The following is a 27,410-nucleotide window of genomic DNA, read 5'->3' as shown; positions in this document are numbered from 1 at the left end:
TGCATTCACTTCTTTTATTCATAAGATGGGAATAGTTTTTACATCTTATGCACAGCAGATACAAAGACAAACATGTTCTAAACCACAAACTAAATTCCTCCATCACTCTAATCCTGCTTCCCATTTCAAAATGGCCGCCCAAAAAAAAACAACCCATTACGTTTGTAGTCCAGTTTCACATTCTGAAAGATCGTTTTACAGCAATCTCATTTAAGCAGAATGGCACGAGCCACCTTCTGAATACTTCCATTTTTTTTTGACAGATACCCATTTCCCCTTTAAACAAATTGCACTTTTTTCTTCTTTAAAACTACGTCAACAGGATTATAGGATCAAAAAGTAACACCAAGAACACAAGAGACGACTAAACCATCCAACTTATACAGGTTTCATTATTTAGTTGCACAAAAATGCATAAATATACATTACGCAAAAAAGTACAAAAATACTTGTACTTTCCTTTGCTCAAATAATGACAGACACTGATATGATCATAAGGACTGGGGTTGTCATAGAACGAAGGGATGCATTCACAAGGTCCATGCGAGATAAGCCATTTACACAACAGCCTAGCTTTCACAGAGGTAAGACCAAGGTTCTACAGGAAAACAAAACATTTCGCTGTCTAGGCCAAGGTAGAGCGAGGCAACACAAACACTAAGAAAATTAGGATACACAGAACTCTGCGTTCTAAATTCATGCCAAAAAGACTAACATGCAATGACTCTTAACGCTTCTAAACCTCCCAGGAGCAGCGGTGACCCGTGGAAGGACTAGCTTAACAACGGTAACTTCAATTTGTCTATTTTCCTCAGCAGTTATGATCCATGGAGTTTGACACTAGGCCCTGCGTGAGGTTTCTTTTTTATGAAGTGCTAAGATGGTACCGCAATAGTTGCCAAGGAAAAGCTCAGATTGTCGACAGCAAGATGGTTTCAACTCAGACTCCCCCCACAGACAATCGGGAGGAGATATAAATACTGTTTGTTTATAGTAATGCACATCTGTCCATTAAATAAACCTGATTAAATTAATGAAGAGCTTGGCAAACCTCACTTCAGCTGGACAAAGGTGTGGTTCCCAGAGGCCTGAAGACACAGGGGAAACAAGGGTTAGTTCAAACAGGTCAATAAAGACAACAACAATGTGTTAGTGACAACATGTTAAACACCGTCAGCCCCTCAGACACACAGTCCATTAAAAGGCTATAAGTAGTAGGTTTTTTACAAATATTACTCAAACAGCAGTAAATAGTGCACTTGTTGGGGACTATTTTCAGCAGTGGATGAACACGTATTTGTTGTGCCATTATAAGTATCTCATAGCAGGATGGTAAATGTGGAATCAACTAAAAAAACTACAGTTTGAATAAGCAAAGTCAGAAGAAGCTCGAATATAACCAGGATAAGTTTGGCGATTGTGTTGACTTTTTTTAAACAAATCCCATGAAAAACAATTAATTGATGCCACTAACTGTCAAATTCTCTGTACCATGGGAGTCCAGAAACTATTGAAAACAGGATGTTGCACTGTGTATGTAGGGGTGTAACGATACGTCAATCTGGATCGATAAAGCGATTCAGTGACCAACGCTACGTCATCGAGGCAAAATTCAAATATTGATCCATATTGCGATCCGCCATCTTAGGTGCGCCTTTATTTTGAAATTACCGGCACGGCTTCACCATTTCCACAGCTCCGACGTCAGCAAGCGCTTCTCACTCCACAATAAACGAGAACAATGCTAACAGATAATGGCAAGCAGCCAAGAAAAGGACATTGAAGATATTTGCTCCCCTCTGCAGTGTGGACAACAGCTTTGTTTTATTTATTAAAAAAAATAAAGATTTTAAATTTATTTTATGTTCAAACTTTTGTTGCTTTTTGTGAGTTGATAATATAAATGTAATGGATTGTGTTAACAGGGATATATATATTCTCTCATCGATTGCAGGCCCCTGAATTGAATCGAAATTGTGACAGACTTTGTGACATCAGCAAATATCGTTTTGTTGTTCAAAGAATCGATGTATCGTATTAAACTTGTGATTTACACCCCTGTTCTTTTATTTTAATTAACTCAATCTCATGTTCACCGTCCTGCTACTGCAAATATGCACTCATGCGCCAGATGCGTTAATGCACAGCTGAAAATAGAACCTAACAAATGCTTAGTTTCCTCTCGTCTTAAAAACATTTTGTAGAAACTTAAGTATTCAGCTGTTTGAGTAACCAAGTGCCCTTTATTATGTGTACATATACAAGGTATATTCATGTTCTTTTTTCCACATATTTTTGTCTTTTATAGGATCAAATGGACTTCGGAAGTCAACCAACACATGTTGTTTTCACCTTTGTTGACAAAAAAAAAAAAAAGATGTACATGAAATATCACAGGCCGGTTTTTTGGACATTTACGGCAACACATTCTGCAGTCTTCTGTCAAACATCGTGTTAGTGTCTTTGTTAGTTTCAGTTTGCATGACATCATTTTAGCAGTTAAAGGATGGTGTTTGGGGGTTTGTAAGTCTAAGAAGAGAAACACTGTTTGACCAAAGGTTACTCACTAAATATCTAACAAAACTGCCGGGACTTCCATCCAGGCTGGGAAGTCTCAGAGGGAGTGGGGTACCAGCGCATCTAAAGAAACACAAACATAGTCATGTACAGCAGACCAGAACCAGGCTTCAGAGCTTCAATCCTCACTCCTGCAGATTTCATACATTAACACACTTTAAATTTACTTTTGACCAGCAGGTTTAGGAGGACTGTCCCTTTAAGCCCTGGTCACTGAAGCCATGGGAATGTGGGTCACGTAGCTGCTCATTGAGGACAATGGTCCTCGAGTAATTAACAGCATGGAAATGTGGAGAGTCGACCTCTCCATGTGTTAAACATTTCCACAGGGTGATCAGCTGGTATGCCTGAAACCTTTCATACCTGTGACTAAAACCCGGGCAGAATGAGGCCTCACATTTCAACACAGTGAAGGAAACATTACATAGAAACAAAACAACTTCAATACGCTCAGGAGGTTATCAGAAGTCGTTTGGAAACACTGGAGACAGTCACAGTCAAAGTAAAGAGGTGGAGAGTCAGTGGGAAGAGAACTCTGGGCTTTTTTTAGGGATCTTTCATCAGATTGCAATTAAAAAGGCTCCCTCCCCTTTATGTGGCTACACAGTCGGCTTATATTCCAACAGGAACGTGGACAGTAAGTTGGCACCTCCAGAGAAAGCCATCAAGTTCTGACAATTTCTCCGAGCGAATACCTGACATTCCTCTGCCTCCTGTGCCCGACAGAATGGCCCATGTAATCGCTGCCTACTTCGCAGGGCAGCACTCCCCTCTGCTCTTACATGGCTCGAGGAAGTTAGATCACAATGAACTTTAAATGACCCAACAAGAGAAATATTTTCCATTGCTATTGTTAACCAAAAGCCCTGCCCACTGCCTTGTAGTTAGCTACACTACAGCTGGAGCGTTTAGGCTGCAATTAGCTTACAATGTAAACACTTTGTGCTGCCCTCTCCTCCCATCCGATGTATTTTCCGTCGCTCCGATAGAACTTGTATTACAATGTTGAAAATGTAAACATGCTAATAGATCTGGAAATGTAATAAAACATGTTTTAAATTAATTTCAGACCAAAATATTGTGTTAAAATGTTGCTACAGTCTAAATGTAAACCTCTTTCAAAGTCTTATTTGGGATAAAACTCCATCCGAAGGTTCAAATTGGTATTTTTCTGCACACTAGGGATCAAAACCAGCTAATTCTATCAGGAATAAGCACATTTATCTGCCAGCTCACGGACAGGACAGTGATACATGGAGCTCCATTAAAGGAAAAATTTATACCTCCATGTCTGGGTCTCGTCCATAAAAGGAAGCCATGAGCCAAAAACAGCCAGATGACAACCACAAAGAGGGATTTAAGCTAAGTGCACAGTATTGTAATGTTTTCTACATCAAAGAATGCACACTTCACTTCCCCTTGAGACATTTTCCATTTTAAAATGACAGAACCTTTTTATTGCAATATAACTCAAGCTGCTGGTTTCGTAATATTAAACTGTGCAGCCAGATTAAATGATACTTCAGCAACACGTGCTGTTATTGTTGTACCTCAAAGCACTGGGAAGGTCTCGATCTCTTCTTGTTACAGCTGCAGAACTGCATCCTTAATTTTCTCAAGTTTTAGGATTACCTAACAGACCACTAAACCATCCAAGTTATTAACGAAGCAGCTGCACATAAAACTTTGACAAATCATTCATTTAACTGCAGACCTGCATCATCTTCAGTAGCCAGCTGCAGGTTTGAGTTTGTGTCGCCGTATTGTCAGAGCTTTATGTGCGCTAGAGGAGAGTGTACTGAAAAGGAAATGGAAGATAAGAGAGACACACACCGGTTGGTCCCTCACCTGGGCGTGGAGGGCTGCAGCAGCGGCAGCGGCCGCTGGGTAAGTGAAGGCTGCGTGAGGGAGGCCCGGGGTCAGCTCCGTGGTGTACAGGGGGTACGGAGTCCAGGCATCCGGAGATGCTGGGATCAGTGCTGCCCCCGTCAGATCATCTGGGGAAGTACAGGGCGGGAGGAAACACAAAGCTGACTGACCTGACCTTCAACGTACAAGCTTGCATCTTGTTATCAATAATTACTACGGCTAGAAATTTGAATAAGGAAGAAAATGTGTAATCAAAGAAGTTTTGTGATGATTTGTGTCATTATAAAACGTCTAGGTTTTCTACCACTTGGTAAAGAATCTTGTTATAGCTTGTACTGTCACAAAAGCAACCTGAATCACTTACTACCCCAATAAGGTGCAGACAGACCAGATTTCATTTTAATATATGTGGCATTACAAAGGACACAGTCATGTCATCTCTATAAACGTTCCATTCCATTTGTGGTCCTGCAGTATGTTCAGTTAGTGATGGAGCAGGTTGGTTTGAGAGAATCCATCAACCTACATCTGATGAAGATTTAGCATTTTAATAATCTTTATAAACAGAAACCGGTTCTAGATATCCGCTCTCAACTCCAACACAAGTCTCTCCACTCAAGTTGCTAGTCAGACTGAAAAAATGCCAAGCACATGTAAAAGGATTTGTCACAGAACTAATCGAATCGCTGGTTACACCAGAAGACCCAAAACTTGCCTGAGATTGTAAATTGAGCCACCGCTCTGTTCACACAGGTGAATTATGATAGGACTTTGGATGCAGTGAGTGCAAGGACAGAGACGGAGATTCATATGGTTAAAAAAAAAAAAAAAGATTTTTTTTAGTTTTAAATTTGGTGAATTGCTATTTCCATGCTAAGCCTGACAGCACCCAAAGTTTACAGCTGTTCCGACATTTACTGTACCATTCTACCTTTGCCAAAGCAGACGGGTAAATTTCAGCGGGTGAAATCTGGTCTGAATGCATTTTAAAAATCAACCAAAACCTGTTTAAACTACTGAATCCAGCAGGTTTTAAGGCCAAAGAGAGCAGCGACACATCTGCTGACTAATCCCTGTGAGAGCGATATTCCCCAGCTGGACAGAAGCAAAGCAGCTTTCTGAAGAGTCGAGATGGCACATGCATGTGGAGGTGAGTTAGTCCTTCATTTGTTAGACTCTGTTTTTAACCCCTGCCCATTTGTCTTTAATGCCATAACATCTTTAGACAGATTTTAAACAAGGGTAAGAAGGGTAATCGAGTTCTGGCATTGCCAAGGTGAGAGTGGATGAGAGAGCCTAGAGTGGTGCAGCCGTACAACTTACATGGGTCCCGTGCAATGAAGTGTGCTCCTAGAGCGGGGTGGATATTTGTGGGGTTCGGTGTGGCCATCAGCTTACTCTTTGCCATCTTCGTGTTGGCTTTAGCAAACTCTAAGCGCAGGGTCTGGGGGCTTTCGGGGTCAAAACGGATACCCTGGGGGAGAGACGGAGGAGGGGAGGAGGGGGACAGAGTATCGTAAGGGAGGTGGGCTGAGTTTGAGGGGCTGAAGCTCAGTAGTCTCACATGGCCTCCTTTCCTGAAGCCGTGTTTTAATACTCGGGATGTATCCTTCAAGCTTCCCTTTAGCTACGCACTGTTCTGTCCTCCTGTGGGATGTTAAAAAACACCCTCTACACCTGACAACCGTTTTAAAAATGGTCTTCAAAGAAGGGAAGACTGAAGGATATGCTCCTGAAATATCTCAACAGGCTTGCGTCTCCTTTTCCTCATGACGAAATCAAGAGCAGCAGCGACAGGAGGAGGAGGAGGAGTTCCCCCATCGCACGAGCCAGGAGGAGAGGGAGACGAGGAAAAGGGCCGATGACAAGACTTTAAGTGTAGTTCCTTTCAGGTGGTTTAACCCTGCTTGTGTTCTTGTGCCCTAAGCGTTGTGCCCACATGCAGGTGAGTAGTATTTTGGTGTGTGTGTGTGTCTGTGTGTGTGACTGCTGGTGTGTCTAAGACGTGATGCTCATAAGGAAGGCTAAAGGCTATGAGAGAGAAGTGTTAGATACTGCCAATGTGGGCTACTGGGTGCCAAAATAAGAGGTTACACTACTGAAGTCGTGTCATATAACACTACACATGTGGCTATGGAACAGGTAGTACAGTAAAGCAGTGATATGCAAAATAAGGAAAGCTATACCAGGCTAAGAAGGGATGTGTATCAAGGTCAAAGTAAACTACCGTAAGGCTACGGGATTCTGGCCTCTTTCCAAAAATGGCCCTGCCATTGAATTATAAGAAGACAAAACGGGTTGGCTTTGAGAAATCTTACGGGAAAGAAGATGTTTTTAAAGTCCGAATCATTCTTTTCTCTTTAGGTAGAAGCAAAGGTTAGAAGAAATCTACGAAATAGACAGTTTTATAGCATGGGGGAAATAAAAACAGCAACAGGAAGGAAAGAAATCCATTAAAAAAACACGGCAACACTTACATTTAGTGAATTTTTCGCAGCTTCAGCTCCAGAGCGACTGTCAAAGGTTACAAACCCGACCGGCTGCAAGGCAAAGAGGGAAGAAACAAACTTTGACAAAAGACCACAATGGAGAAGCACCTTATCACGAAATGAGCTGCTTTTGTCTGAAATTCATGGATTTTTATTTAGCCATATAAGTATCTTCACGTTCATGCGCTAAAAGAAAATAATTTGTTAAACAAAAAAGCAACAAATGAGGATAATTCAAGCTTTTATAAGGAAAACATTTTTCACTTTGTTTTAAAATGTAAACACACAAGAACGTGCATTTTTATCAAACATCCTTCCACAATTAATGCATCTTAACACTGTGATATTTACGCTGTTGTAGAACATCCTCTGTCCAAACAGCAAGAAAAGAGGGATTTATACTTTAAGTACACGTTTAAGTTGCAAAGGGAGCCAGCACAGCTGGCTACATGTTAAGTATTTCAGTGTAGCATTAAAGCCGTTCCCTCCGCTGACGGTAGGCATCTCACCTGTTTTGATGTTAACTTAATCAGTGACCCTTCATAACCCTGTGGGGAAGAAAGATAGCCAATTATCCACCCTGCAGTCACATGCAGGAAGTCAGGCATGAACATTTCTTGCTATATCAAGAGGAAACTGTTAGTGTGCAAACCATCATGGACCCTCTCCGCTGGGACAGCTTTTTACTTATATTTGCTGTGGTAAAAAAAAAAAACATGAACTTTTCCAACATACGCAGCTTTCAGAAAACTATGTAAATGTTTTCCACAAAGCTAGAAATAAGATACCGAGTATGTCGAGTGTAAGTAGAGATAAGAACATGTTATCAGATATGTGAGGGTTCTCTCTTTTGCTTTAATTTAAGATTAAGCATGCTTTCCAAATACACCAGGTTAAAAAGAGCACAGGGTTTGGTTAAATCACGTGCAAACTCCAGAGAGAGGAAGAGGAATTTTGTCTGACGACAAAACTGATCGATGGGATCTCTCCTTATCCTGATTTACAGCTACGGAAAATTAAACAACTTGCACTGGCTGTGATAAATCCTCAGCAACAGTCCAAACCAGATCAGTAATTCAAGGTGAAAAGTGAGTGAAAATATAGTCAATATTGGAGGATTCGCTTGGAAAAATAAAGGTTTAATTTGTATCAAATCTTCACAGAATTACACGCTGCTGTTTGCCTGCTGCAGAAGCAAAGGGCAAATAGATAAACCTGTTACGCCGACTTAAGAAAACAAATCATTTCAGTGGTTTCACAATCTGTGAATGTTACGAGGGGAAATAAAAATGTCCCTGCACAGTGAGCGAGCTGGGTCACGGAGAGGGTTGGTTGGCCAATCGCGAGGGCTACTCATTTACACATTCCACACGATCATCCATGTGCGAGGGATACCACTTCCAATTTGGTTAGTTAGGACACGGGTGGGAGGGGTGTTTATGGAGGTGGAGTCCGGTCAAAAACAGAGCGATGGAGAAACAATGATGTGGCCTCATTTCCATATATGCAAATATTCCCGGACCTCCGTTAACAGGGGGATTGTTTGATGCGAGAACGTACAAAAGAGGAGCTCTGATAAACTTTGTGAACTGAAGCAGCAAAAGGATGACAGTTACTTCCTCAATACTCTAATACAATCGCAAAAATTTGAATGGTCGATGTACAAATAATCCTTACAGAAACTCCAATGACTTATTTCCTTTATTTCCCTTATTTCCAGCAACTGGTGAACAGCAGCCACCTTTGCTGTATTTCTAAGAAGAGCAAGAAGTCAAGTCTTTCACGTTTATATTCCCTAAATCAAGAAATTTCCCTCTCAGGGCTTTACAATCTGTAGAATATGTTGCATGTCGTGACTCACCTTGAAAGGTCTGAAGAGAAGGTAAAGTTCCCGAGGTTTGATATCGACCGGTAGGCCGCTGACAAACAGGGTTCGTACCTGCAAACATAAAAGCAAGGCGGCAATCCATCAGTCTGAAGAGACAAACGTAATACTCAGGGTCTTGTCTTCATTCAGCATGTGGGAGAAGAACTGAGCTGCAAAGATGAGGTATAAAACATAATACAAATCATGAAATTAAAGGGTCACATATTTACAAAGGATTGTGTTAGAGGTTTTCTGTATGGATACTGAATGTCTCCCGTTAACTATCCCAGCATCTCTTCTTCCTCCTCATTAACCAACACAAAAGGACGGGAATATTTACAGTTGAACTTGACTATGAGCAGCAAACATTCATGGTTATCAGGACCAGAAAAATCAGAAAAGGAAAACACAGAAAACATGTTTTATTGTCTGAAAGTTAAAGATAAAAACAAGAACACTGCACAGCTTCAGTTCACACACAGCCTCTGCTTCAGTGACATATGACTTGACCTCCAAACAGGTCATGGGTCAAATGTCTTATTGGTCAGGGACTCTAAGCTTTCTTAACTTTTAGCTGAAATGCAATAAATTAGTTCTGTCGACCCTTTAAACCCACTGGTTTCAAACCTTCTCTGGAAGGAAAACTACATCTTCTTGGGACCCTCTTGACATGTGCATTTAACCAAAGTGCATCAATTATATACAAGATTTCTAATCTATTTGAATAAAGTTTAAGGCCTGAAAAGAGGTAAAGCATGAATAAGCAGATAGAGGTTTTTTGCTGCTTTATTCCTGTGACTCCTTAGATTTATGACGTGACCCCTCGGCTGGGTTCTGACCTTCAGGTTGGGAAGAAATGTTTAAGCCCCATTAAGATCCAAACGGCTGACGTCTTGATAAGACAAATTTCAAAAGAATCCTTTCATATCTAATGTTTGCCTCATTAACAGAACTGAAAGAGAATTAAATATGATCAAAAACCAAATTTATAACATCCCATCTTTCCTGCGACATGTTACGAGCTAAACGGTTAACATTGATCCTTCTGAGGGACCCCTGGATCCCCTTCGAGGAGTCGCCCTGACCAGATACTGAAAGCCGAGGCTGCGTACAGTCCAGTGCAGCCGAGGGAAAGCGTGCAGAGCGAGGCCCATTAGTTCCCAGCCGGTGGGGAGGCCCTCAGTACAATGGGGCTGCCAGAGGAACAGCAGTGGACAACAGAGCACAGCGTGACACCATTTCCTTCCTCTGACCCGCGGCCCCGGCCCTGCTGGCCCTCCGGCATTTTTCAGGTGCCGCACAGCAGCATTTCTCAGCCCTCTACAAGCCAGAGCATACAGCAATATACGGCCGCACAGCTGGACTCAAAGTCAATGGAGATGTTTTAATGTGTTCACTGGCTTCTCTTTGACTGGGAATTTAAACCCTCATAAACCCCAGTCTGTGTTTTTAATAAAATCTGACACATTAGTTTTAATTTCAGTGAGCTGCTTTAAACAAACGCATCTACTGGTGGCTGAAAAGATACTGAATGTTAACCTTACAGGGCTCTAAAAACAGACTTAATCTTTAACACATTTCTGGCCTGTTTGTTTAATCTTTGCGTTTAAATACAAGGAGAAAGACGACAGATCAAATTAGGCTAAGAAAAGTGGCCACACGTGTCTTTGTTGTAAGATAATGGGAACAAAGGAGGAGCAACAAAAGGCCCTGCGCTCCCCTCAGAGTGTCTCCATAAGGAGTCATTAAAGAGGAAATACAGCCGGCCACACAGAGCTGAGAGTGACAGCTGGACAAAAAGTCAACATGGAGCACTATGGAGGGAAGTCAATTAACAGAGTTTATTTAAATATAACAAATTATATACTAAAATATTTAAACTAAATATTGCAAATAAGGATGTTGTTAGCTTTATTTTAGGTTTCTGTTTCATTACGTCTCAGAGCCTCTTCACAAATCAGAAGTGGAGATGGTGAAATTACACCGAGATGTTTGTATGACGCATCTTATTTTGTTTGGCACGTGAATGCAAACACGCAGACAAAGTCACGACAACATACTGAGGGGGAAAAAATTTAAGGGATATTTGGAAAATGAAAAAGGCCCTAGTTATTAATTTGCCCTTTTATGAATGCAGATAGGAAGCTCATTTTACAATTTTATTTGTAATGAATTTTGTCGTTTTTTTTCCTAAACATATTTAAAGCTAAAATAAATCCTCATGACCCTTTTGGAAGCGTGGGTCACAAAGAAACGTTATCAAGTAGATGTCAGTTTCCGGTCTTAAAAAAATACAAACAGGGAGAGAAGAAAACGATTGATTGAGCAGCTTAATTGATTTACTGCCGTGGAAACTTGCTAATTAGGCTTTTCTACACCTGGAGGAACACCTTTTATTTTGTCTGATTAGAAAAAAAAAATCGACGTCACTGCAAAATGCATTGCGAAATAAAATGTTTGGAAATTTTTCCTTATCTTTTATCTTTCCAGTGGGCTAACTTTGATACTCACCACAAAGTTGGTTTCAATGCTTTCTTATAAAATGCTCAGCAATAAAGAAAAACGACTAAAAGGCGAATATTTAACACAACTTGCAAACTTTAAAGTCTTAATTTGTAACCGGAAACAGTTATATTTGGCTGAGACTGATCATAAAGACGGAGTCAAACTTGTGTTAAACTCACCTCCTCCTCGATGGAGACGTTGTTGTTGGGCTCTGCGTCAGCTTTGAGACTCATGTTGACGGTCGCCTCAGCTGCTGCTGCTGCTGCTTCAGAAAGTATCAAGAGTTTCCTCGTCGAGTGATATTTCCCCCAAGTGCGGCTGAAGCTGCAGTGAAAGTCCTGGTGGCGTTTAAACTTGACGAGAGAAGATGTGCCGAGGTGAGGTCGTGAGGACGAGGACGGCGGCGTAGAGGAGGTATCCGAGGATATCTTAGTAGAAGAAGTAGTATTGCGAGAGAGAATCATTCATAAAAGGGAGGAAAAGGAAAGAAAAGAAATTACAGACACGCGCTAAACTAAAGGTGAGAAGGTGGATTTGTGCTCCGTGTGTGAGGGTGAAAGATGGGGGGAAAGAAGTGCGCGTAAAAAACACGAAGCCTCTGCGCTCACATCAATGCCCTCAGCTGTGGGACTGTGCGGAGGAAGAACAAGTAAACTTTTCTCATTGGAGCGCGTCTCTCTCTCCTCCTGTCCGTGAGTGAGCCCCCCTCCTCTTCCTCCTCTTTCTCTCTCTCTCTCCTCCTCCTGCTTTTCAATTAGGTCATCAATTATGTTGGAGTCCGCTGTGAGCCGTAATCAGGCTGCAGATCCGCCTCAGCTGTTGCAGGAAGGGCCGGCCCCTTCGCCGCCGCATCACCGTTTCTATGGGAGCCGCACAGCCAATAGTCATTTCTCCCAAAACTAACAATTAATAATAGCTGAACATGAAAATAATTATTATACTTTACGGTAAATTCAACCTTTTTCTCGTGTTTTTGTAAGTCTGTATCATCACTTCCTGTACATCCACAAAATAAAATAAAAATAGGCCTTCCCATGCTTTACCAAAGAATAAAACAATAATTATTTTTCTATATTATTTCATTTTTTGCTTTATTACTAAACATTTAAAGGGCAATTCAAGACAAAATTATGTTTTTTTTAAATGTATGTTGCACATTTTATTACAGATAAATGTGCGTTACATCAAAGTCTATACAGAAAAATAATTTATTGGTGACAGGACATTAATTTAAGTATATATATTAATGCCTAAATACTTTACATTTAGGCTGAAATATCCCAAAAATTCAAAGTAAAAGACTCAAAATAAAACCGACATGTACTATTTTCTTTTATTTTTAGATGATCAAAACAGCAGTTTTTATTCTTTAGGGTTCGGGAGAGCTTTGTCTGCAAATCCTGACAATGATGAATAAGAAGGAACTATGTCGTCAGCTACAGCCACTCACACACACACACGCACACACACACACACTTATACGAGGGATGATCGAGAGGGGAAAGCTGTATTTATTTATTTGACGTGCATGAAATGATTGGATTAATAAATAATATTTGACTTTGTTTGCAGTGTTACACTGTAAGTCAATAGATCAAATAATAATAATGATAATAATAATAATGGCTGTGTTTGAATTGGACCCAGGTTGACGTAAGAGTGGCGTGGGTGGGGAAGCGGCCTGTGCTGTGCGTTGAGGCTCGGCCCTGGACGTGAGCCCAGCATGCAGCGCGTTTCCTCACAACAAGGCAGCTCTCAGAGGCCACACGGCTTCCTGACTTTGTATAAGAACACAATCAGGCCTGAGGAGGGGGGCGGCCGTATATTCTCTCTGTACTTCTTCAGATTTGATCTAAAAATAGTGAAGCTGTGCTGTGTTTTCAGTTTGTTTCTGTACGTACTGACTGAACCCAAGTGGTGACCTCATCCTATAGAGGGAAAGAGAACTGGTCAGGCCTGGTCAGATATTAAGCATCACTGACACTGGAGATATTAAAGTGTGAACAAATTATATGAGTTCAATTTGTCAGAAGTCATTTCATACCGCGTAATGACACAGCATGTTGAAGCAGCTATCAGAATTCTCTACATGAACTGAGAGATGAAACAGCAGTGAGTAATTGATAAATGAAGCAGCACAACATTTCTGTGCAACCGCTCACTGTTTACATTATCCATTATTTATTGAGGTAATTTTTAAGACACAAAATGCCAAACATTCACCAGTTCCAGCCTCTAAATTATAATCTTCTGTTTACAATCAATATCTTTTGGGGTTTAGAGTGTTACTCGGATAAAACAGAACATTTTTAAGACCTAAAAAGTGCAGACCTTTCAATTCAAGGAGGAATAAACCTGTCAGATTAATCAATAATTAGAATAATCATTAGTTACCTTAAAATCAAGGTTGTTGATTGTAAAATTGTTTAAACTAATTTTAGAATTACGCATGTTTTTCAGTGTTTTAATGGATCAAAATCTCCTTCATGTGAGACATTTTCGGTCCATTTGAATTAAGAATGAGCACCGTGTGACTGATCTGTTCGCATGTGAGGAAGCTGTAGGCCTCTGATGTTTAAAGGGTCTGCTGCTGGCTGCTCGGATGAACTCTTTTTATCATTGTGAGATTTTGAGAGTGCGGCAAGTTTAACACATATTTAATACTCATCTTAAATGATTTGTTTTGTGTAGAAGTGTTTTATGTTTTATGGAAGAAACGTTTCCCCCCGAGGAAAACCAGGAGGACACGTGCAGATCTACGTTTCATAACAAACCAGAGGTTTGCAGAGACGTAACTCTATTCCACCTTCAGTCAGCAGAAGGATCATACTTGAGTTTCGCGAACGTTAGGAACAACATACATTACGCTCTATTTGTCATTTTAGTAACACAGCGACTGCTTATGAAATATTGACTGTGCTGCTGAGTGTTCATTAATTCATTGAGCACATTTCGTTCGGACAGTCTGAACTATAAGGGCTTCATGCACAGGAGGACGCCATCATGCCCCTCCTATACATGAATTCTAACATTGTTCACTCAGTAAGACACAGTATGATCATAAAGCTGCATCTCTCTCAGTTTTAAGGAATCATATTTATCGGATATGTGATCACATGACTTTAACATGTTATTCAAACTTCTGTAATCCAAGTTGGAACGATGAAAAAAACATGTTGTCGCTTTTACACATTTAGAGTTTGATTTTTAGTTGAGAGTTTTAATTATTAAATAGCTTGCACATTTGTTATGATAGAAGTAGGAAATAAGATTAATTGGTTATAAATATCAGGATAATGATGTATTTGCTGCATATGATCAGTTAAATGTAGGGTTTGTTAGGAACAAAGGCAGAACATTTCCATTGTCTGAGAGCCTGAATGTAGAAAATGTAAACTTTTGTATCGGCTCTCTACAATTATTTCTTAACTCACTTTAAACGTTATTTCATTTGTCACGTCATTTTGAGCACATTCTCTAAATGTTGCAGCCTGAAATGTTTATTGATGCTCTTGTTTTCTGTCTGTCGCTCTCTCTCTTCTAAATTTAAAGTCATAATCTTGAAGATTTCAGTTTTGTGTGGGAGCACACTTCCCAGATATCCATAACTCTTGATTTTCCTCGCTGACGGTAGCTTTCCTTTTCAGACTGTTTGCCTTCATCTGAGCGTCGAGTTTGTTTTCACTCATTTTTGAAGTTGTATCTGTAGTCATCCATCTTTTCTTTGTTTGTTCAGCCATAGTAGATTACTGTTTACTCGCAACACTTGCAGAGAGCGGAAAAGCAGCTGCTTAGCTCCGCCTACCCTCTCTGGCAGACCAACCACTGCTGGCTGATGGAAAACACGTCACTAACTGGGCGCTGCTTGTAATTTTTTCTGTGAAAGTCGCCACAGACAGCCAGTCTGTAATACTGCAAATGCAAAGGCTTTCATCAGTGGGCCATAGGATCAATCACCATTGTGTAACCTCATTCAGCGATAGATAGTGACTTAACATTTATTTAAATGAATCAAGATTCTATCTTTAATGAAGGATTTGTTTGAGACAAAACCAATATATATATATATATCTATATATAGATATATATAGGTTGGGGACCTGCTATAACAAAACATAATATAAAAAATTGAAATTTTATTATCATCTCTTATTTCAGACAAATTTCATTCACTGCACATTTTGTGAACTTGTCATCCTGATTCTTTTTGATGTCTTTGTTTTGTGTGTCTATTCTTCCAAAAACGCTTTAATACAACAGTCTTAAAACGCAGAAGTTCCTTAAATATGACCAGTAGTTGAAACACGTGGACCACCTGCATGCAAAGAGTTAAAACGCAGAAATGAGTCACTGAGGCTCTGAACCTTTTATGCCCAAAGATGTCACTGCCATCCTCCCTGCCAAAGATAGCTGTGTGGATGTTCAGAACAAATATGTCTTATTTATACGTCTCTTTCAGATTTAAAGGAACGCTCGGGCTTGTTTGGAGCTAAACTCACAGACCTCTCCCTCTAAGTGTTGGCATGGAGGCTTTACATAATTGAGAGCTGGGACTTTTATAGTTGAAATTATCAAGAGATGTTTGTTTTTTTTTAGTCTAAATGGACTCTCAGAGCGTCAGGACTTAGAAGACTACAGGCGATGCTGCTGCTTCTCATTAATCAGGAAACAGGAGAATAGACTTTTTTTTTTTTATGGACCCGCTGGATGTCTTGTGCTTTTACATCACAGCTCGTCCCACGTGTCTCAAACATCAAATACTTCAGAAGCACGATAGATTGTTCGAACTAAAGGCTGAGAGTTCAGGAAGCCGTCACGTCCATCAAACTGCAGAAGATATTTTACTGCAACCAAAATAGAAGTTTAACATATAGCTTATATAGTTGGAGAGCATGTCAGTGGTTGTCCATCATCTGAGCACCCCTTCTAACATAAGCCCCTTTCATGCACTATCCAACATTGTCCGGTCAGTCTACATGTGTGCAAACAGCCAAATTTTTCCTGCCAGCCTCCAAGTAAAATATCCGCAAGAAGTCGGGGTGAGCAGATGTGTGAATCAGCAGGTATTAGTCAGGAACATTAATCGTGAGCGAGTGGGTAGGGTTATGACGTTTATATCATGCGATCGGTGCAAATCCAGGAGAGCGACACATAACAGGATGCATAAAAGCATCCGAGGTTGAGGAAGAAGGATCAATTTAAAGATGACATTAGGAAAGATGTCTGCAAACTGGAGAGGGAAGAGATTCCGGAGCTTTGTTCGCCAGTTGCAGAGAGCGCAGCATACTTTTTACATCGTCTGAAAGGGAACCTCTCCGGCTGTGAGGGACATGTCAGAAAGGGCCTCTCTGGAAAGTTTCAGAGGCAGACTGTCTTTAAATTGTCAGCGAGCACACTTTGGAGGAGGTAGTGTGAAAAATTGTGCAGATATACTGCAGGTGATGTTGTGGCGCAAAGAGGTTATATGATTTTGACATTTTAGTTTTATTCCTACTGTTAGATAGAATGTTATATATATATTTCTAGGTCAGATTTTATTAAGGCTTACAGTAACAAATGCCATCATTCAAGATTTTGGGTTTTGAACCGTGTCAACCAGTCTCGTGTCATCCATGTCGACCGCCGGCTGAAGGGGAGCAAAAAAAGACAAAACAGTGAGCGTTGATTTTAATCAATAAATATAAGTTAGACCTGTAGAAAGCGCATGAAACTTTGGGGAAATAGAGCCACTGTGTGCAGTTTTTAGAAAAGGTGACACATATCTTTTTCATCATTTTCATCGTGAAATACTGAAACAATACAACGCGTTCATGTCCCAGCTTTTCCTGGAGCTTTGTCACACCTGTGTTAGGCCCAAAACTACATTTCTATGGTTCGAGAAAACATCAAACGCGATGTTAACTTTTGGATTCACTCCTGACTCGAACTCACACTGCTAAAATAAACGTCCTATTAGGGGTTTGATTTTTTTTAACTCTTTAGCGTCCATATCTGTTTTCCTTTTTGTGCTTTTATTCAACTAAATGCAAAAAAGCTCCTTTGCCAGCTTTTTTAACCCATTAAAATTTAACTTCTTAAATCCTCCTTCGCGAAAGGAGGGTTTTCCAAACAACTACAGGACTTTAATTCAAAATAATTTGAGTGCAAAGTGTCTCAAAGATATCAATATATTCAACAAAAATGTGGTGGGAATGTGAACAAGATGATACACAAGAAGTATTGAATGTTTCCCTTCCTCTCTTAAGTTTGCATATTTCACTTGATGTAAATATCGTTCAGCTCCATTAGAAGCTTAAACAGATTAAATTAAAGTGTAAAACTGGATGTCAAGGTGTTAATAGGATCCTGCATGTTGCCAATAGACGACCTTTTTCACTGAATTAGCCGCCATTGTGTCCACCAGATAATCCAAACCGTTCAAAAGCATTAAATCAGACCCCCCCCTCTCTACCCACCGACACCTGACAGAAACAGAGACTGTATAGCTCAGAGGCTCTGGGTAAGCCTCATGTTTTATTTGCGAAAAGCGGCCCCATTGTCCCATAAGTCACCTCGCACAGCACTCTTCTGCTTCATGCCACACTGAGCCTGTCCTACTGCGTTAGCGTCACCCGCTGCTAAAGCACTTAGCTTGTGTTCTCGGTGTCCTCTGTGGTACAGCCAAACATCCATTTGGAGGTCCTAGGAAACTTTGAAGCTTTTTCACCCACACACTGCGCGAGGGAGGCACGGGATGCATTTGTGACGTCTCTTTGTCCAATAAGTAGCTCTCTTCACGAATACATTAAAGCTAATCAAGGACGTGGATGTAGCCGCGCTTCCCAGCCCAAACAGCATTAAGGGTATGAAAGTGATTTGTTCCAATGAGGGATTTTATTCACACAGTAATATCTGTTATATCCTATAGCGAGCGATAGCACCAGTAATCCATTTGGTTGCCACATTTTATCTGTTGCCCTGTTTTTCCTAACACTTGTCAGACATTGTCACACCCGCTGAGAGAAGCAACAAGGACTGAGGGAGGGCGGAGAGGCTACTACGACTGCTGGAAATCAATCAATACACTGCACGACTGATTCATGTATCAGACATATCTCAGTTCATATCGTTAGTATATTAAAACTCGGAGAGGACATAATTTGTATCTTAGCAGTAAGAGCTTTAAGTGGAACAGCAGAGTGAAGTTGTTCCAGCAGATGACATGAAAAACAATTTAATGCTCTGCTTTCATTTGATGTCACAGCTGCACTCCAAAGAAGTTTCACAGCTGCCTTTTTACATCTGCTTTCTGTTGTGCACAAGAGAGGATTTTCACATGAGGCCCTGTTTTAATATCGTAAATAAAAAAGTGGAGCAAGTAAACAAGTTGTTTCATTAGCAGTTAAGTTATTACTCTCCAAGCCGGAGAAGCAGACAACATGCGAGCTTGTGTTTTATTTGCTCTGGCGGATGCGTCTGGTTCCCCTCCAGCTCAGACAGATTTAAAGCTGACCTGGCCAGGGTCAGGCCAATCACGGCCGTTTAACAAGTATGAGGCGGGGTTTGATAAGATAACTGTTCAGCAGAGGCACGATTGTAAACATACAAGATGGCTGCCGCTAATGTGGGGCATTCTGTTGAACCTTTATCAGGTCAGCATTAAATGAACTGGACAGTATGTTTTTTTGAATTCTAGAAAAACAAACAGCTGCACCTGAAGCTTTTGTCCACTAGAAACAAAAAGAGAGGTTGCCCGACATCTTCAGCCCAGTTCACAAATGCATGTTACTTTGGCAAAGTCAGGTTATTAATTTCCACTAATTTTACAACAACCAGAGAAACGGATTTACTTAATAAAGCCTTGATTTGTAAATCATGTGCATCACCACCAGCCTAATTAACCCTGTCCTGCCATGACAGCTTTTTTCTGGTTTATCACCTAGCTAGGATACAACGTATTTACTCTGATGTCAAGTTTAAATGCTGTTTCATTTTTGTTCGAATGCAATCCAAGATGAAGGCCATATAAATCTAGGAATTCTGTCGAACACTTTTTGGTTAATCAGCAACTGAAACCACTCTGGACGGTGAAGATGTGAAGTAGTGTTGGATTTACGTCTCTTTGAGTCAGATTTTATGGCTTCGTTCCTCTCCGAGAGCAGCTCATTTTTTCAGGGGGCGGAGGTTACTAGCTTTATCTGCAAAATAATCAATAGGAAAAAGTCAAGGTAAGATTTGGATCGGATTCAAACTTAGACATCCCAGCAATATAATTTCAATTTGCGTGTGTGAACTAGGTTTGGCAGCACTAAATTACTCGACCCGCATCGTAAACATTACACAAGGTGGCGCCATATCCCTCTGCTCTGTCAGTGAATTTACCACTTTAAATTTACCCTCTGTGTTAAATGTGTTGTAAATAAAGGTGAATTGCACACTTGAGCTGCGGAGTTGCAGTTGCAGTTGCATTTTTATGCAGAATCTGTAAAGAGAGATTAACACGAGACAACAGCTAATGTTAGCATTCAACCATTCCGAGCTAACAATGCTGTTGGCTAATAGTGCCAAATTCTGGCCAGAAGGTGGCAGTGAAAAAGGTTTATTATAATCCAGTATAGCTATATAGTTTAGCTAGTTGTAGCTTTTTCAAAACAAACCATCTAACCCTTAAATCAGGTAAAGTGGGAGTTATAACCGCCGTACCAGTGGTGTACTCAAGGCTGCCCCCATGTCTGTTGTTGATTTTAAAAATGGTAAAGTGCCCTCTGGGTGTCCTTCCAGTGAATAAATGATACATGTTGGAAAATTATTTGGCCTCCGCACACTGCCATGTGTTAGACAATGTGCCCTCATGGGATGCCTCTATAGTTAAAAATGCCCACGTTGTTGTTTTGCATCACAACTTTCTGCACGCTGGTGCCCCTCAAACAGCCTGAGAACGCCACTGCTCTGTACAGCAGCATTTTCTTTCTCCAGCATCTCGTGGTCCAGATGTACAGCCCCGTCTCTTCATCCGTCCTGCCTCTGAGCGGCTCGCTGTGAGACACAGTTCACAGCTTCTCTGCAGAGGCCTCTGAACGAGGTGCCTCAGTGTCACTGATTATGTAAACTATTGAATTCAAGCAGGCTGTGTTTGTGTTCGGCTCATCAGCGTTAATCATTTTTACATCAGAACTTCACTCACTCACTATGAGAATCTTCTGTCACTAACATTAGTGAACGCAGTAACCCCAGTTCATTGCCTCCTCCTCTCGCGGATCTCAGGACTGTTATGTTTTCTACAATGACAACAAAGCCGGTGCCAGCAGGGACTGTGTTTATTGTTTCATACAAAGCACAAAACAAAACTACGAGCTGAAAAATGTTCCGAAAGATTTGCCAGATCGGGGGGGAGACTACTGTGAGATTGTGTGTTACAAATTGTTGCAACTCAGATGCAAAAACAAACCTTTTTTTCCCCTGGCAGACTGTTCTTCTCACACTATTTTATTGGATCTTGGAGGAATGACAGAAGAGAGACGATCTTATTGTGGATCTTACAACTTTAACGAAACAGATTTAATATCAAAATACTTCCTTTTACGCTACAAAAAAACACCCACTCTCAGCATTCCTATCAAGAGGAAATGCTGAAGAAACGACCCACTGGGACCATTTAAGTCATTTTCTCATGAAGTGAAACGAGCAGATAAAGAGAAACTCCTCTGAGATTTCCCTCAACATGGGAAAAACATGTGAAAAAAAGGTTTCTGAATCACATTCTTTGAGCTGAGAGTCATCCAAAATTAAATAGAAACACAATAACAACTGAATTAACTCCACAAAGCAGCCTGTGCCGTATGAAACGCAAAGTAACTGCAAACAAATATAAACACTTTCACAGCATCCTCCCGCAGCAATAAGGTCCTCACTTCCTGTTTGTGTATGAATATGGGACATGGAGGGTTATGCTATTTAAACCAAAGGGCAGCAGATTCCCAGCTAGCGGAGGCGTGGTGTGGGAGCTGAGAGTCTGCTGCCAGCTTCTCAGGGGGATTGGAAGTGGGTGGGAAAAAGGCAGAAAGCAGGAAAAGAGGGAAAACAAGATAATAATGCAAGAGAGAAAAAAGGGATAATTAACCAGGGGGAGGGGACACAACATCATATCAGATCTTTAAACCTCCAAAATACTGACCAAATTCCTCATCAATAAAAGGCTAATTTAAAACAAAATGAATCAACCTGTTTGCTTCCTCTGTGGGAGTGAGATAAAAATATTTATATTGGTTTTGGTCTGTAGAGATTTTGACCTTGAGTAGTACTTCGGAGCAGTTTTTAAAGGATGGCACACATGCACACTCCTGCAAATGGTTCCACATAATCCCACTTGTGGCCAAAGTACACAAAGAAACGTAGCAATGCACAAACAAAAGTAGTAAAGAAGAAGAAAAAACACTTTACATGGCTGTACATATGAGGAAATAAAAGCATTAAATGCAATTTTATTAGACCTTGAATTCACAAACTCAGCCCTAACTGTCAACATAACCTTTGTTTGTTTACTTGTCTTTTTTTGTAAACAAACAGGGGAAAAACATTGTGACTTTGTGTTGGGATGTTGTTAGCCTAGCTTAGCATAAAGACTGGAGCAGAAGGAAACAGTAAGGCTTTGTTCAGGCGATAAAGTTGTCTAATAACACCATTTAGCTTGTTTATCCATGGGATGAAGAAAAATCCTTTTGATTCTGATTTATACATATGTTTGATTTAGTATGTTATTATTTAAAGTGTTAATCTTGAATATCTCAGTTTCATTCTCTTTGGCGGCACCTGTGGCGATAAACGGTAATTACAGGAGCACACTTCCCAGCTATCCAGACAGTGTTGCATGTGTGACGTCCACGGTTGGCTCTGGATGTAATTTTCCTCGCTGACGGTCGCTTTCCTTTTTAGACTGTTTGCCTTCATCTGAGCGTTGAGTTTGTTTCTTTTTCTTTGGATTTTCACTTATTATTGAAGTTGTATCTGTAGTCATCCATCTTTTCTTTGTTTGTTCAGCCATAGTAGATTACTGTTTACTCACAACACTTGCAGAGACCGGAAAAGCAGCCGCTTAGCTCCGCCTACTCTCTCTGGCAGACCAACCACTGCTGGCTGATGGAAAATGCGTCACTAACTGGGTGCTGCTTTTGATTTTTTCTCTGTGAAAGTCGCCACAGACAGCCAGTCTGTAATACTGCAAATGCAAAGGCTTTCATCAGTGGGCCATAGGCGCAATCAGCATTGTGTTACCTCATTCGGCGATAGATAGTGACTTAACAGACATTTATATAAATGGAAATCTTCAAGATTATTACTTTAACTTGCTAGTAACAATGTGGTTTCTTCCAGCTGTATTAAAATGATACAACTGGATGTATTTGTATTTGATTTACCCACACAACCTCTTTGTCACGAGGCCGTGGACCCCCTTTGTAATTGTCCCCTTTTGGATGTATGTTGATGCTGAAACCAAGTAAAGCAGAGCTCTAAGAGAAGTTCCTGGACTGTTGTGTTACTTCTGGTAACATCCTGATTTACAGGGTTTTGAAATCCATACCCTAACAGTCCATAAATAGAAAGAAAAAATTACAATCAGTGGTCTTTGGGAGTCACAGAGTAGCCCACAGCTGGGTGCAGTGCATGTGCACAGCTTCTTGACGTCTCGTCATCCCAGTGAGGTTTCCAGGTACCACCATCATGGTATTGATCTCAGTCTCAGAAAGTCAGCCGAGCGTATTACCCGAAATGTTAAATCTTTAAAACGCTGGAGGCAAAGAAGAAAGTTTTCAGTCATGGCTGCAGCTGAGCGAAGTTTTCTTTTAAAGATACAGGATACAAATACTTAATTTGTCTACAGTCATGTATAACAAGTGTGATGTCTTCAATTCATGTTCGATAAGAAAATAACACTATATTTAAAAACTGTCTCACGACTCTGTCCTGTAAAGTCAACTTATAAAAAGTCTTGGACCTGCTCTTAAAACCTAATTTCAGTCTTTATCAGCTCGTTGCCGGACTCTAACTGAAATCTTTTAATGACGTAATCCGCTGTAAACAAACGGATAAACAAACGGAACCAAAAACAAACCAAAAAGAGGAAAGAAATGTTTAACTGAACCACTTTGTTGCTTCCTCAGTCAAAGATTCCTGCTCTGTAAATAAAGTTGATGCACATGATAAAACAGAATCTTCTCCAGGGACCAAATAAAAAAGATTGAGATTATAAAGACCATAAACAATCTGATTTATCTCGCTTGACACTTTAATATGAGCGTTTTAAGTCATTGATTAGCATGAAGCTGTTATATCTTAACCCACAATAAGTGTGCACTACCCTGCAGATGTTCAACCAGTGCAGCGATGTTAAACGCAGGAAGGCCTTTTGATAACGATCCCGTAACGCCCTCTCTAACTGTGGGCACCTGAACACAGCAGAAGATCTTCATCAGAAAGTAATGTTTGGACACTTTCTGCTCGGCTCAGAAACACGCTCATGTTCTGGTTTCTGGGCAGCGTCTCTGGAATGTAAACGACCCACTACCCCTCTCATAAACACGGGAGGCTTCATAACAACTGTGTGATGGTATGAGCACGGTGAAAAACCTCACTTTGCACATGTTTAATTCATCACATGATTAATAAAACTGATTAAATTTAACATGATTTGAAACAACAACAATCATTGTTGCTGCTGGATGTTGAGAACTGTGGTCACTCCCACTTATTGGATTAGCTGTGTGTGTGTGTTTGTGCACAAATGTTGTGTTTGAGGTCGTCACGTCGAGGCAGATTTGTGTTTATTATGTTTGGATGCAGATGATTTTGTCAAAGTGAAGAATGAAGCCACTAAAATGAACTTCTCCATCTTCTCTCAGCAAACTTTCAGTTCCTTATCTGCGTGATTTCTTTCCGTTTTTGGGACGGATTCACAAACACCACGTATTGCATATTTCTGCAGACACGCTGCAGTGATTAAAAGCAAACAAACCTTAAAACACAACTGAGATAAATTTCCTGCAGCTGTCAGAGGACATTAAAAAGAAGAAGATTGTCCAAATAGTAAAAGGAGCTTCTAAATCCTGTGCTCATGAATTTTGATTGCTGTAAGAAAATGCACTTTTTACCACAAATACATCATTCTTATGTTTTTTTTCTCTTCAGAGATTTATGCAGACTGACGGTAAGAGGCTTTCAGAGCATTGTGATGACAGCCCAACATGCTTCTGTCTACCACCAGAGTCGGCTGAGAGCTGCAGCGTGCTATTTTGGTGTGGTGAGGGAGGAGGCAACATCGGGGAGGATATTAAAGTTTCAGCTCATCATTGTGGAGTTGAACCTGTGATGTGATGGTTACCTTCCAGTCAACACGCAATAATCAGGAGAAATAGAGCGTGGTTTGCTACAGTAGCTCAACAAAACTGACGAGTTTATTTAGGTTATTGTAAAATAAGTTAGCCTGTAGATTTTTGTAGATTCACTGAGTATGAGAACCTTGCTTATATCTTCTCCTGACAAAGAGGAGCAATGACTCTTGTTAAGCAGTGATGGTGGCCAACATTGGGGGGGCACAAATCTGCCAGGGGTTCTGGGGTTTTGGGGTTCTGGGTTCCAGGTAAGTTTGCCGTGATTTCTAACCCAGAAATCCTTGATTATGACTTGTAAATTGGCCTGTTTTCAACTGTTTTCATGAAGCCAATGTGAGAGTGCAGTTCCACAAATGACCACTTGAGGCTGGCTCCAAAAGCAATCCGTGGAGGCCTATATTGAAACTTCAACTCTACAGCAGAAATTCACATATTTACAGCTGCTTAGATGCTTATTGTAAAATAAATGTATGAATACTATTTCAAATTGCAGTTTAAAACAGAAAAAATCGAATGCACATTTTGTCCTTTGTTGTGTCTGATAACTGAGTATGAGCCTGTAGATTAGAGACTGAGAAGCTTATAAATGTATCTTCTCCATACAAAGAGTAGGGGGGTGCAAATCTGCCAGCGGGTTCTGGGTTTCAGGTGATTCTGCTGTGATTTCTAACCTAGTAATCCATGATAATGACTTGCAAACTGGCCCATTTTTAACATGAAAGTTTGCTTCAGGCAGAAAAATAAAGTTGGAGTGCAGTTCCACGAATGGCCACTTGAGGCTGGCTCCAAAAGTGAGTCATTCTCCATAGAGGCCCATATTAGAGTGCCCAACTTCACAGCAGAAATTCACACAGTCTGGTACAATGAGCAGTTTTTTCCATTCATATTAACTTTATAGGGGCGCAATTGTTAAATAAAACATTTTTTTTATTGTAATAGAGCTTCAGTAATGCATTACAAGGGGTGTGGCTGCTCTGAGTGGCAGGTGGGTGCTGCCAACCTCTCAGCCAAGTGTTCGACGTGGCTTTCTGTGTTGTTAATCGTACTAATAGGCCAAGACGTCTCTGCTCCAGTCTTCTCTGAGTGTAAAGCTGGCATTGTATAATAAATGTTAGCTGCTCTAATTAGCAGTTGTTGGTGTCCGTGCTTACTTTACCTGGCTTGTTAGCTTTTTCAGAGTGTCTTTTACATTGATGTGTTTGTGGCAGCTCGGTAATCGGGAGTCAGGACTGTTGTAAGCTTTTGCTGGCAGAGAGGACAAGAGACAAGACAAGAGAAGACAGTTAACTAGTCTGATTCATCAGCCACAAAAGGCTCTTCCAACGGAAATGGGGACAAGCAAGCAGTGTGTCTGCTACATTCGACAAGGTCTTGTAGCATTTAAGTTCTAAACAACCTCGCTCGGCTATAACCACAAATAGAGTCTTATTCTGTGGGATACACTGTGGTTAACAGTCCTGTTAGCTCTGGTTAAGACTGTAGTTTAGATAACTTAGCGTTTGCCAATGTGAACTATTGTGAGAAATATGCTCAAATGTATGGGCTACTAGTTAGCCAATGCACGAAATGTATGCTAGTTTGCTAACGTAAAAAGAAAAACCTTCGTTAAATCATCATCTTTAAAACACCTTAGAAAAACGATGAAAACATCCCAGTTTTAGAGACAGTCGACAAAGCTCTGGCGGACGTCACTGTGGCTATATAGGGCAACAGTAACCTTCTTATACAATCTGTGATTTAGTGCTGATTATGTAACGTTAGCATGCTAACCTGATAAACTAAAATGATGAACAAGTAAACAATGTTGGATCTCACTTAATCATTTTACAAATCTATTTGATCTTTTAAAATTACTAATTGGCTTGGCACTTAGCTCTGAAACAACATCTAACAGCTTTATTGGCACACTCTTCATCTCTTCTTCTCAACAAGTAACATTTCCCATGTCCTAAAGTTCAGTCCTCAGAGCAGTACGACCTCTGTGTCGGTATGTAGATCTCACAAAGCATCAATCACTGGTTTCCAAACACAAGGTAAGAGCACATTGTTCCCTCTCTGCTCCGCAGATCCGAGGCATGGCTCTCATCTAACGGACAATAACAAGGCTGTTAACAGCAGCAGGACGTAGTTCAGCCCCACTCTGAGACACTAAATCAATCTGTTCCAAATAAACAGCCGGCTTTTACGCCACTTGCTCATCCTGAAACCTGAGTTTGGAGTGAGACATTTCTGATTTATTACAATCTAGTGAGAAACAGATGAAGACTTTTTTCTACCTGGACAGAAGACAGTGCAGACTGTGTGCCCGTAAAGTAAAACATCCTCACTCTTCCTCATTTTTCCACTGCTGTTCATTTCTCTTCTCTCTGAGATTTAAAGTATAAATATCACTTCCTTTGTCTAAGAAGAGCTATCAAGTAACAGTGAGTGTACTTTTATACGTCTTGTCTTTAAAAGAAATGTGATGCTACCTGAATAAAGTTTCCTTATCAATTCTGAGAACATTTTTTATTAATATACCCACCAAATGAACTAGTTGTTTTTTTTAAGACAATTAGTTAATTAACTATATCTGCAAAATAAGCAATATCACATGTGAGCGAGTGAAACCAGTGAAATAAGAGTCTGCTGTGTGATTCAGAGTTACCAGCTTGATCAGTGTAAACATACGCAAGTTGTGTCCCAATCCAGGGGCTGTATCCTTCGAAAGGACGTATTTGACGGCCGATTGCGTCACAG

The 27,410-nt window shown here is 40.5% G+C and overlaps 1 protein-coding gene across 2 annotated transcripts; it reads right to left on the bottom strand.

Annotated features, from left to right (window-relative positions):
- LOC138586583 (RNA-binding protein, mRNA-processing factor 2a) lies at positions 1 to 11,998 on the bottom strand. 2 transcript variants are annotated; one of them, XM_069657897.1, is made up of 8 exons: positions 11,487 to 11,998; positions 8,797 to 8,874; positions 7,445 to 7,483; positions 6,924 to 6,986; positions 5,770 to 5,920; positions 4,411 to 4,574; positions 2,568 to 2,640; positions 1 to 1,088 (listed from the first exon to the last, which is right to left on the bottom strand). In XM_069657897.1, exons 1-7 carry the CDS (start codon positions 11,769 to 11,771, stop codon positions 2,575 to 2,577), a joined length of 846 nt encoding a protein of 281 aa, XP_069513998.1. In that variant the 5' UTR covers positions 11,772 to 11,998; the 3' UTR covers positions 1 to 1,088; positions 2,568 to 2,574. The 2 variants fall into 2 exon arrangements, with proteins under 2 accessions (XP_069513998.1, XP_069513999.1); XM_069657898.1 differs by having other exon boundaries at positions 4,426 to 4,574; positions 11,487 to 11,996.
- Positions 11,999 to 27,410: the final 15,412 nt, after the last annotated feature.

This window comes from Semicossyphus pulcher, unplaced genomic scaffold (assembly GCF_022749685.1).
Source record: "Semicossyphus pulcher isolate SPU_LCO1_2020_fin unplaced genomic scaffold, fSemPul1.0.p SCAF_1, whole genome shotgun sequence".
Taxonomy (NCBI): domain Eukaryota; kingdom Metazoa; phylum Chordata; class Actinopteri; order Labriformes; family Labridae; genus Semicossyphus; species Semicossyphus pulcher.
The sequence above is the reverse complement of the archived record's forward strand: the minus strand, read 5'-3'. Positions and strand labels throughout refer to the sequence as shown.

Excerpts from the sequence above, each read along its gene's own strand:
- LOC138586583 (XM_069657897.1), bottom strand. The coding sequence starts at position 11,771 with ATGATTCTCTCTCGCAATACTACTTCTTCTACTAAGATATCCTCGGAT. Across the intron at positions 8,875-11,486 it reads ACGTCTCCATCGAGGAGGAG|GTACGAACCCTGTTTGTCAG; the intron begins GTGAGTTTAACA and ends TTATGTTTGCAG. Across the intron at positions 4,575-5,769 it reads CTTCATTGCACGGGACCCAT|ATGATCTGACGGGGGCAGCA; the intron begins GTAAGTTGTACG and ends GTACTTCCCCAG.